This window comes from Gambusia affinis, linkage group LG22 (genome assembly GCF_019740435.1).
Source record: "Gambusia affinis linkage group LG22, SWU_Gaff_1.0, whole genome shotgun sequence".
In the NCBI taxonomy this organism is placed as follows: Eukaryota; Metazoa; Chordata; class Actinopteri; order Cyprinodontiformes; family Poeciliidae; genus Gambusia; species Gambusia affinis.
The window spans coordinates 6,666,245-6,678,683 of record NC_057889.1 but is presented as its reverse complement, the minus strand read 5'-3'; the positions used below and the strand labels follow the sequence as shown (position 1 = coordinate 6,678,683).

Genomic DNA, 12,439 nt, shown 5'->3' with positions numbered 1-12,439 from the left:
GCTGAAATGTGCTATACAAATAAACTTGACTGATTTTGATGAAACTAATTCATAAAATGCTCAATTAAAAAAACCTGACATTTAGTGAATAGAAATAACTTGCATAATCACAATTGGCCTTAAACTGAAAATGTTTGCTCTGCTTTTAACTTGGATATCAAGCAAGAAAAATGTAAAGATATAAATTGAACCTTAATTTATTCGGCAAATACTATATAAATTGCACTCTTGAAATTTCTCACTTGTATAATAAAAAAAAAAAAATCCTATGGAACCTCTTCATATATTAGCCATGTACTAATTAGACCAACAAAATCAACTTTATTTGGAAATAACATGTAATCTGAATTAAGGCTGCAGAGTTAAAACATTTAGGAATTAATTTCTGTGCCATTCCTCACTGTAACACAGTTGAATCAACACTAGATGAGTTTCTATGATTGGCCACCATATTGTCCAGTGGACATAGCAGATTCTCAAGTAGTGTATCTGTTTTACGTCCGTTTTACGATATTTATTTCCTGATGGCTCAAACACCTGATCTTGGTCTCGTTCAAAGCATTTTTAAAAGATTGGTATTGGAGACCCTGACTAAACTCAACTTCCACTACTTGTTTTCTGTGTTTCATTTTATTGATTTATTTTGGTCAGCTACATTCATGATGTTAGCCATCGAGCAGTGGAATGTTATGAAGTCATGAACATCTTTTTTTTTCTGTTCCCTGTGTCCAAACATTTGTCTAGTATTTATATTGAGATGTTCAAAATTGATAAATCTGCAGTGATTTTGGTCCTTAGTATACAACTCAGTGATAACTCAAGAATATTTTTACAAATAATATGTTACAGCTGTATTCACAATACTAGGTATAACAATAAAAATATATTAAAACCAATTCTTCTGGTTAAAGACCTCTGAATCTTTAAAGTTTATGCATTTGAAGGTGGTTTTTTAGTGAAACCAAAGGCAGTAGGGCTGACTTTTTAAGAGTGTTTCATCTTTTCAGCTCCTCCGTGAATGAACAGAAGGAAGGTTCGAGGATTTTTCTTACATCTATTGTGTACAGTGTTTCCTGACTTAGTAATCAGTTGTTGAGGTAATAAACAGTTAGATTAACAGTTTGATTACATTCCAGTCTCTCTGGATTTCACTAAAGCCTATCAGATTTTCACTGATCATGTGTTAGCCTTCAGTGGTAGCTGTTTGGATTTAGACAAATGGTTCAATGACGATTACATAAGCAAAATAAAACCTCTATAAAAACTGAAATAATATTGATTAATCACTGTACTGTAACAATGGTTAATTTCATTTGACTTCCTTCAAATTATATTTCAGTTTTATGTAACTTGGAGGACAAATTGTCCAGATGGGGCATTTACTCACCAACAGATCGGCTCTATGTAATAAGAGATTTTACCTGATTACTTTCGCAGTTGAAGATAAACACTTAGAGTAGAAAATCATTTCACACTTAAAGTGTACGCTCATGTCATTTACAACTTTTCCTTCATATGACAGCCTAATATTATACTGAAAGAACCATGCAGAAAAATATCAAATATTATAGTGTAAAGGGTCTCGATGCTTTATGCACTGGCAGCATGGATCCGGGAAGACTAGAATCAAATTAACACTATTCAAGTGTTCTTACCGTGACCCCACACTGGTAAGATGGTTTATTTCTGGAGATATTTTTAACAGTCACCAATCTTATGATGCAGAGTCTCTCAGAGGGGATTACTCGGGTGAAAAAGTAATTTTCCAGTAATAGCCTTTCTTCCTCGCTTCATTTTCCTCTATTTTAAATTTATTTATTTTAAACATGATGGAAATATAGAATAAAATTGTTTTTAATTCAACATGGACCGGTTCAATTTTAAAGCTCTAAAGACTGAAAGAGTATTTTTTTAAAAAGTAAATGTTTTCATTTTAGTGTATATACAGCCCAAAAATGCTTTTGCCACAGATCTTGTTTATGATAGCTGTGCTTAGCGCCAACATCTGACAAAATTACGCTTTGCACAGCGTGGTTGACTTGCTCCAAATCAGTGGATGGAAACAGGCCAAATTAGCAATTTCTTTTTTGTGACATTTTAAAAGTTCGCTCTAAACGTGGAAGAAGGTGGATGAAAACATAGTTCATGTTTGACAGTTGTATGATGTTGTTTTTGTGAAATGCTGTTAATTTATTTAGCAAATAAATTAACACATGTAACTGGACACACCTTGAAATAAATGTTTACTTTTGTCTCATCATTCCACAGAATATGTCCCTAATAGTTTGGTGATTTTCGGGTTGGTCTTTGGCAAATCTAAGTGTAAACCATTTGTTCTCTTTCGTCAGCAGTGGTTTTTGCCACTGTTCTCACTTTGATGCCATTTTTGCCTAGTCTTTATTTTTTTGGTTGTGAATAATAAACAGATCATAACTGTTTCGCTACAGTCATGAATGTTTAGTGTTGACTTTGGAACCCTTTGCAGACTGAGAAAGGTAATTGACATCGTTTTTAATCTGTTCTTGAATTTCTTAGCTTTTGAGAACTTCTAACCAATTTAATGTTTTCAGACAGGTTCTATTTAAGTGATTTTCAATTTTGTGGTTTGCCAATAGTCAGGTCTGGGTGTGGATTGCAGACTGAGCTGAGCTTACTTTGTCATTTACCAAGCGAAATAACACTGGTTACAAGTAGATCCATTTTGGTGCAGATGGTTTTTTTCACCCTGTGAAATGAGAGACACCCCTTGAAAACTACTGCTTCTATTCATTCAGATTATCTTTGCTGTTAAAATGTTGATGATTTTTAAGTGTGACAAAAGTAGATGTTTGAAGAGATGTGTAAGGGGTAAAACACTTCTCAGCAATATGTAATGTTCACACAGGTAAAGGATTCTGACAGCACATTGCTTTCATTCAGTGCTCCCTTTGTATGTTTTTTCACAGTCGACAGTGCAGGAGAAACTTTTTGGTTGTCATTTAGTTACTTTGAATTTGTTTTTATCGTACCTGGAAAGTCCTGCCAGGGATTAGCTGTATTTGGACCTATGTCAATGCCCACAACTAGCTGGAGACATTTTTTAATGAGGACAATTTATTTTTGCGTTTCAAGTTATTAAATGTTTCTCTAAGCACTCTTGACTAAGATAAGACTTTTTTTTTTTTTTCTTTTTTTTTAAGAATAAACCTCCTGGTGTTTGTGTGAAAAGTGGGTTGTAAAAGTTGGTGTGGTTTGATGGAGTCATTTTGTTGGGATACTGCTCCTAATTGCTCAGGTTTTGCACACATCACAGCTAGAAAAAAGCAAAAGTGCTTTGTTGGTATTTTGTAATTAAAAGTGGTCTGTCTGGACCTTCGTCTTTTCTCTGTCACAATAAAAGTTTTTACGCCTTCACACAATCTTCTAGTTCAATTGTTGCAACGCATTTACAAATTAGAGGTACACAAACCCTTTCTTGCTCCAGTGTGGTTTATAGTACTCTACCAAATTTCAAGTGTGATCTTTCCTAGCTAAACACAGTTTGTCTTTGAAACATGATAACATATTAAATCTTCAAAATAAATAAGATAAAATTGCAGGAATTGTTTGCCTGGAGGGATTGTACTGAAGCAAAGCAATGCTAAAATAAAAAATAAAAAATGTCACATTTCCTCTAATAGTTTAATACCCACTTCTACAAACTGTATTTCAGTGGGCAATTATGTGAACTGGATGACCAGAAATGTGTACAACATGTTCAGTGTTCATGATTTAAATTTTGACCATAATAATAGTGATTTCAATGATAGTTATTACAGTAAATGCCTGTGTTACTATTATCTACTTTGTGCACTTATTTTAATTTGGAGAATTTTCCCATTTGTTTATTCGTCACCACCCAACAAATCATTCTTTGTAGATCTGCATTTTCATTTGTAATACTTGTTCCTCAAGGCTTTATGCTGGTTCCATGTTTGATTGAATTTTTACATGTTGCATCAGGAGTCTATCATTATAATGTCCATCTTCTACTACCTATTCCAATTTATTTCATTTCTGTCTGACTTTAAATAAAGATATTAGGGATGTTTCAAGGTTTGTTTGGGACTGTTGCAATGAGATTGGTGCATTAGGAATTTGAAATTCAATAAGCTTGATAAATTTGCATATTTATAAGATTTGCTATAAAAACCAAATATTCTGTTGGGTAATTTTTATATTATGTTTTATTTGGAATTAAGATGTTGCATTTTTTCTATTTATCTAATCCTCCTGCTGGGTTTTCTAATGTAACTTTATCCATTTCAAAATATGATTAGTTTATTGTTGCCTCATAATTATTAGTATATAACAGTGCTACTTCATTCTTCACAGGTACATGATGCTGATCAATGGAAAAAATGAAGTTTTTATGATCGACAGGGACAACTCAGTCTTCCACATAGCAAACCTCGAGTTCCCTTTCCGGAAGGATCTACGTGTCCATTTATCCAAAACTCTACTGGATGGGGTGAGGAGGCTTTTTTTCCCCCTTACATATATATACGTGTGGTCAATTTGATTTTTAAATTGCTATATGTTCTGTGGGTCGTCTTTCACTTTCCCAGTTCCTGACTCGAGCCTGCAGGCCCATCCCACATTCTTATGGAATGCACCCAGTGCTCAGTGTTGCAGAAAATTGGCTCCATTTTGCAAATCTTAGGTGAAAGCATGTGAAGCATGTGTCACTATGAAGGCAGGAGGGTGACAGGAACATGATCACTCGTGTTCTGGAGAAATTGCTCATTAATTGTTTCACAGTTTCCTGTGGGCGTGTGTGTGTGTGTATGTGTTTTCTTGTAACACTCTGTTGTGCATGGGGAGCCTCAGTGGCTTCCACTCCTGCTGGAATATCAGGGCCAGCCTTCCACCAACATGTTTGCAATGCATAGGTCACGCAGCTTCCCATAGCAGCAGGTGCACATCTATGAGTCATTTTACTCTACCTCTGTGAATAAAGGGAGGAAATTGGTTACTTGCCATCAGAAATTTGATGACAACTACCTGCGCTTGTTTGTGTTTAGGGGAACAAATGAGAAGATAAAAGACACACTCTCTGCCTTTTGTTTTATTTTTTTGTGCTTTGCTTTTAATTTTCTTTCCTGTGTTTTACTGTTTTATGCAAAACAGCCTCCTATTTGCTGAACAGTTATGGACTAATATGGTGAATTTAGTTTCCACGCTCAGGCGGGATGTCTTATTGGAGTGTATATTGCCTCTCATTTGAAGAAGCTGCTCGGATGGTTTTTATGTTGCCACAAGCTTCGTTTTGACTCCTGTTTATTCATGTGTTGATGCTTCTGGCTCTCGGTTTGTAGAGGCCATCTTCAGCTGTTTACGAGGAGCTGTGGGAAAACTGGATTTTTCTTTTGTCTGCGATTTCATCTGTGGCTCATGACGATGATCATTTATCTCAACTCGCTTCTACTAGTATTTTTTGATAATCTTAGTTTTATTTTTAGTGTAGATTTCGAATTAGGCCGCCTTATAGATTAAATTCCTGGTGGCTTTCCTCAGCTGCATTCATGCATTCATCTGTTGCTGCCTGTCTTTGCAGTAGTTCAGTGCACCACATGCACAGTGATGGCAGCTTCTGCAGTTGCATCATTTCTCCCCCTCAGCCCATCTGTCAGCGTTACAGAGGGGCTGACAGATTCCTTACTTCATTTCTCCTCTCCACCACTCTGGTTTTGGCAAACCTTATTAAATATTCAGTTCTTTTCATAAAACATACACCACCTAGAATTTACATGTTGTTCTCACTGAGACTTATCAAATTATTTGAAAGCTATTTAGTAAGTTTAGGCTTTTGCTGAGAATTGTTTCATATTTTGAGCCAGTACTACAGTAGTCAAAGAGAGTAACAGTAAATAGTGTTGTAATTATGGTAAATATTTACAGTGCATATATATTTTTTACTTGTAGTTGATTGCCTTGCTCATCTTACCTTAGATGCGTAGTTGCTTTTGTCTTTGATTAGAAACGCCGTCAATTGCAGCAGCTTAGTCGGATGCTGAAATGAAACATTTTGTGCTCTTCTAAGGCAGACTAATCTCCTGCAGCAGAGAAATGTTAGCTGAAAAAAGATTTCAAAAGGGCCCCACATTTCCTAACGACATTTGGCAAGTAAATTTAACCATCTGTCATCACTGTCCAATGTTTTCCCTACAATTTTGCAGCCTGTTGGTGTGCACTGAAGTCAGATGAGGCACTGGTCTGGTTCACTGTTGTGTTCTTCTTCACTTAGACAGACCAGCAGGTGCTCTGCAATTTTTCTGTCTTTTTTGAAAACAACATTGCAGGTTGGTTTGACAACCTACTGAACAGAAATTTAATTAAATAAATTTAAAAATGTCTGTTTGCACTGTGTTTGGGTTAAATCTCCTTGTGACATATGTGCTTGAGTTGCACACAGTTCCTACACAGTCTTACAAAGTCAGGAGAAACCAGGAAATTGGTTTAGATGCTTTCCAAGGTCAAGTATACAGAAAAGAAGATTCAACATTGATAAAGATTCATATTTCAAGTTACTGTCTTTTATTTTCTGTGCATAATAAATTTAAAAGTATTTATGATTTGTTGATCCAATTTGTATCTCATCATCATTTTGTTCAATCATTCCTCCATATGACGGTTGCCGCCCGCCCATCTGTCCGTGCTTCCTTCCATCCATCCACCAAGTTTTGCTTCCAGCCGCCACTTTGTGCCTATGTTCATTATGCATCCATCAGTTTATGAATACTTACCTATTTACTATCATTTAGTCAATAATTCTTAATCGCTACATCAAGAAACAGCTCATCAATTTACTAGGAGTAAGCAGCCAAAGTTCTTCTTTCATTTTATATTTCGATCTGAAAACCCGTCGATCTGTTAATTCCTAAATCTGAATGGTCTGATTATAGAATACTTAAGTGCATCCACAGTGTCTCAAATTATTGCTTAAATGTAACATTACATTATCAGAGCTGTTTTTATACAGCTTAACCAATATACTAATCTTTCTGGTACTGATCATCGACATAGTGAAGCCAGATAATAAATTTCTTCCTGAAGCCTTTCACAAAAGACAAGACATTTTGAGCAGTTGACATTTTTTGTTATCAGAGAAAATTTCTCCACTTCTGATTAAAAATTTTATGCAAATGGACTTGGATTTTATTCTTCTGACTAAAACTTGCTGCTAACTTTTCATGATATCACCATCTTTTCAACTTTACAACTAATGATAAGTGTTCTCCCTTCATTTAAAGTACAGGAATGCTTTTTAACTTTTCAATATTACATGGGAGTATAGTTCTCTACATTGAGTACTGGTTGATTGAGGCCTGCAGTCCTTCTCCCTCTTATGTTTGCTCAGCAGTGATGACAGTTTTGTTTTTTTGTCACTCAGTTGTGTAACATTTTCCTCAAAACTCATCTTGACTGAGTGTCCTGCAGCACTGCCGCACCTGACCTCAGCTTGAGAGCTTTGTATAATAAATGAGCAGTCTATTTCTGCGTCATGGTCTTCTTCACCAGACTCTTACCTCACAGTTTTAACCATGCCTGCATGCACACACACACACACACGCACACACACCTCCCGCATCCCCCTCTTTCCTTGACATTGCTGCAGGCCTCCCCTTCCCTGAATGTCCGTCCTCCGGGGAGCGCTCAGATTCCAGCGTCTCATCCTGCAGCACTTGAGTCAACAGGACTTTTACAGTGTTGTGACGATAAAATTGCTTGCATATGAAGCTTCCTTTCTATCATATAACGTTATTTTGAGGAATTTGAATCATGACTCTATCCTTTATCCTTATTTCCACAGGAGATGATCATCGACAAGGTGAATGGTCAGCCAGTCCCTCGCTACTTGATATATGACATCATCAAATTCAATGTGAGTACAGTGGGCTTTTCAGAGTGACCTCCTAGCCCTGAAAATGTTCAAGGTTAAAGTGTTGGATCACATTGGAGGGAACTGTTTAATTGCCTCATTTCCCTTTTAAAACAAAGGAGCTCATGCTCTGTTGGGTTTGTCGTCAGCAGTTAAAAGCTTGTGAAATGTTGAACTATTGCATCATGGGTTTCATCAGTTTGTCAAGAAGAGACATAAATTAATCCTGAAGAATTAAATTCCCATCTAGCCAGCAGTGCAGCGTCCATGCTCTAAGTATTTGTTTAGAGACAGTAACTTTCTTAATCTGCAGCATGAGGTGGATAGCATAACTATGATGTTCTCACACACACAGAGAGCTCCTTGCAAAAATATTGATACTGCTGTAATTTTCTCACATTACAACAAGCTGCAATTGTTAGTAAGCTGCAATTAAAGCAAAAGTTGGTTTTACTAAGTATTCACTAATGGGAGCTGGATGCAGATACTCACCACATTTTGTCAGTTGTTTGTTTTGGTGGGTTTTTATTAGTTGGTCCATCACATGAAAACTACAGTAAAATGCATTGAAGGTTATCACTGTAACATCACAGAATGTGGAAAAAAATGAGCATTTGCAATTTAAGTCAGTCTTTTCCTCGGTGCTGTGGAAGAACTGTGCCTAAACCATTCTGAAAATTTATCCTCAAAATCTTTTTAGTATTCATCTGAAATAAGTTTGACTTTTTTCTCGCATGACAGAATCATCAGTGTTTGAATTGAAGTACAATTATCCGTTCCATAATGTAAGTGCACTTATGCATAACAAACATTCCTTTAATTTAAAATGGTTCCTACTCTTCTATTACTTCCAGCTGCACAATTTTAGCAGCTTGAGAACAAACCAAATCACTGGTTAATTGTCCTCAGTCTCCTGAACTGTAAATGTAGGCTGGATCCCAATTATGGCAAAAAGGCAGTCAGTCAACTTACTGAGCTCGAATCGTGACCTTGGCAAACTTTTGCAGTCCTCCTTTCAGAGAACTCAATGAACACCTCAAGATAAAGGGCGGAGGAGGTAGCCATCATGTTTTGCTGTCTCCTTTTTTTTTTTCTATCGATCCAAGGAATCACATGAGCAAATCGGCTCAATGAAAGCTCCAGTGGTGAGAGGAATGGCTGCAGGATGGTGGAGGGGTTAGCATTTCCATGGGTCTCCCACCGAGCCATCAGTAAAGCGCTGTTATATTGATTCTTGCTTGCCATTATTGGCCTTAACCATTATCTGTTTGGCTGTGTCTCGGCACTTTGGGCCGGTCCTGAGAGAGATGAGTAATGCAGCTGGAGGAAGACGATACCAGTTTGACGCCTGCCCTAAAATGACTCCTTGCTTCCTTAAAAAGCTGGCTGATGATTTGCTTCTGGATATGAATGCATTCATTCACTGCACTCAGTGATTTTACAGTGCTGTGTAAAAGTATTTGCACCCTTCTTGATTTAAATTAGACTTTTTAAAGTTATGTTTAAACTATTCAGACTATCGAGCTAAATTCTAGCATCAAAAAATTAATAAATAAATAATTTTATTCATTGAAGGAGAAAAACATATCCAAACCAGCAGGGCTCTTTGTGCAAACATAATTGCTTCCTTTCATAAATAACTAATTAACTTTGATTTGCCACATATTTTTGGTTCGATTTCAACCACAGGCATTATTAATGCAACACCTACAGAATCAAGAAATCACATAAATAGAACTTCCTTGATTACATACAGTCAAATTCTTTGGTGGTAGTTTGATGTTATGAGACTGTTTGTCTGCTTCCGGAGGTGGAAAACTTAAAATTGATGGAATAAGGCAGTTTGCTCTGTACCAAAGGAGGATATCTGCCCTGTTTATGATCTTGAGCTCAAACTCACTTTGGTTATGTTTCATTTAGGGCATTGAGCCAAAGCATACCAGCAAGTCCACCTAATAAAGAAACTACAAAATAATGATTTGGGAGTTTCTTAGAATTCTGGACTATAATCTGATTGAGCTGCTTTGGCGTTGAAATATAATTGGCCTTTTATAAACAGGCCATTTAATCTTGAAAATCTTGAAAATGTGTCTGAAATCAAAGAAGAAAGGGGCCAAACTCCTTCACATGTGTCTAATATTTGCATTTGTACAGTGATCTGAAACATTTAACGAAGACAAAAAAGGAAAAACAGAAGAGGTTCTGTAAGGGTGTAAATAAATGTTTTAGCTGGACTTTACTGTGAAAAAAGTGTTCCTGACCAACTTAAAGTTGAGTTTTATTCATGTCGGCAATCTAGACTTTTTGTCAACCATTCCAGTATTTACAATTCCACTGAAGAAATCGGATTAACCCTGATTGTCACCCTCTCACACCAAATGTGTTTTCTGTTGCTGTTCTATCTCTAGAACACTAAAAGACATAATTATTTAAAAACATTTTCAGGTTGTCTGTCACTGTCAGCTCCCCCACTGTGGGGGAAGTGACAAGACAACAAAAATTACATATGTTTCCCTTTTATTCATTTTTTTAAGCGCTGTTGAAAGCTGGTGTTTTGGACTTGATCATCGCCCACATGCTGACACTTTGATTGACCTCATTATTTTTCAAGTTGCTGAAGTAATTTTGCTCTAGGTGTGGAATTGGGCAAGATAATTGGATCAGCTTGATTAACAATTGAACAGGAAGGAGTTCACATGACAACAGCGACTGTGGTATCATTTGTTAAAGAGGGCTTTGCTGGAATCAGTTTGTGTAACTTCTGCTAGCAATGCTGGCTGAGGTTTGCTACATTATTTCTCTGAGACCTGGGCAGTTAAATTAAAGACGTTTCCTCTCTCTCACCACATATCTTGTTTTTTGTGTTATAAACCTTTGATAGTAATAAAAGCTGATACATAATCCAGTTCCTATAAGTGATTCCTATTCCCTGCTGGTCACTTAGGCTGATGAGACGAGCCCTCAAATTATAGGAACTAAAGTAACTTCATTTTTGAAATGGTAAATAAGATTTTTGCTTTGAACAAACCAAAGATGTAGATGGTAAAACAGGTCTAGAAAATGGATGATGGAGTCTTTTGTAACTGCCAGGAATATCCAGGTTTTTGCCTCCTCTGGTGGGACAATCTATTTTCTTCCTCATGACGCGACTAAATGGCCGCAGCGTTAACGGGCAGGTTTTTTGTCTGCATGTGGATGGTTATTATGACATCAGTGTTTGAATTTCATTTGGATGTTTAACAGCAGAATGTAGTTTTGGAGATTTATGAAAGAATTTATGTTATTTTTAGTGTAACAATCAAACTTCGGTGATGATTTGGTAATCATTCTTCTTTTTATGTAAGTAAACGTCCTGATGTTATGACATTAGTGCCACAGCCCTTTATTTATGTGCTGCATTTAGTAAGAATGTAACGAGGTGTTTGAAGTAAACAAAGAATAGTAATAAATCAGAATCGGTTAGAGATTTCTATACTGTCTGAAACTGGTAGCTATCTGTAGACATACTGATGAGGTAAGGATGAGCTATTTGTGAGTTTGTTTCAAAAAGGAGAAAAAGTCTCTTAAGACATAGACAGCCCTACCCAGTACTGCAGTGACTCATAGAAAAGCAGAATCACACCTCAGGATCTCTGGTTGTGTAACTAGATAGACCGCTCATAAATCTCTAACTATGACCTGCTAGTTTTAAAAAAATTTAACACAAATCTGTCATCACATGTCAGGGAGAGAGATACCAACTGTTCCCCATAGACACAGGTGGAAGGTGGAAGAATAAAACTGCAGGCTGTTGATGTTTTCAAGGTCTGGTTCAGACTTTAATTTTCCCAGCATAAAAAATAAAAAAGCTGACATTAATTGTCTGCTTCTTTTTATTTATTGCCTTGGAGAAAGGTGCTCACTTATTGATTTATGTGCTTTAGACTTAGAGGGAAGATAAAGTGGAATTCTTAAACTGCTGCCTTTTTTTTCTACTCAGCTTATTTTAACCATCATCCTAGAAAAAGAAAAGCCTGTTATCTGCATTAAAACTCTCCCTTGGAAGAATAATTGTGTAAGTACATTTTTGAAAGTCTGTCTTAATACCACAAAATATTGCTTTTAAATGGAGAGCAGGTTGGGAGGTGCTGTGAGTCTGTAATTGCTTTTTTTTGTTTGCCTGGAATGGTGAAAAAGTCTACATATTTTTGTAAAGAACATCTAATGGGCGGCAGCATATTGTTGATTGGTCCCAGTGTTGATTCTGGTCATCAATGTGGGCTGGTGTTTATCTAAAAATATGAAAAACAGAATTCCCAGCACTGTCACTTATTTTCATCCCCTGCTGTTTTCCACTTAATCCATTATCCTCCCCAAACTCACACTTTTATTTTTGGTTCTGCTACTTATTGTGGTTCTTTTTATTTTTTTCTTATGGATTTAGTTTCTTTATGTCTAGTTTTTTCCACTTTTTATCTTTGACAAACTCTCTCCAAAAATGGTGTTTCAAATATATTAACTTGGATTTGACTAACAGGACTGTTCTGTCCACTTCGTGTC

The 12,439-nt window shown here is 36.4% G+C and overlaps 1 protein-coding gene across 1 annotated transcript in view; it reads left to right on the top strand.

The window, feature by feature from the left end:
• rngtt (RNA guanylyltransferase and 5'-phosphatase) overlaps positions 1-12,439 on the top strand; it is an 83,563-nt gene that overhangs the window by 19,142 nt on the left and 51,982 nt on the right. Inside the window, exons 9-10 of the mRNA XM_044106861.1 lie at positions 4,354-4,489; positions 7,832-7,903. Of these exons, the coding sequence (XP_043962796.1) occupies positions 4,354-4,489; positions 7,832-7,903 (208 nt within the window). The remainder of the gene's footprint in view (positions 1-4,353; positions 4,490-7,831; positions 7,904-12,439) is intronic.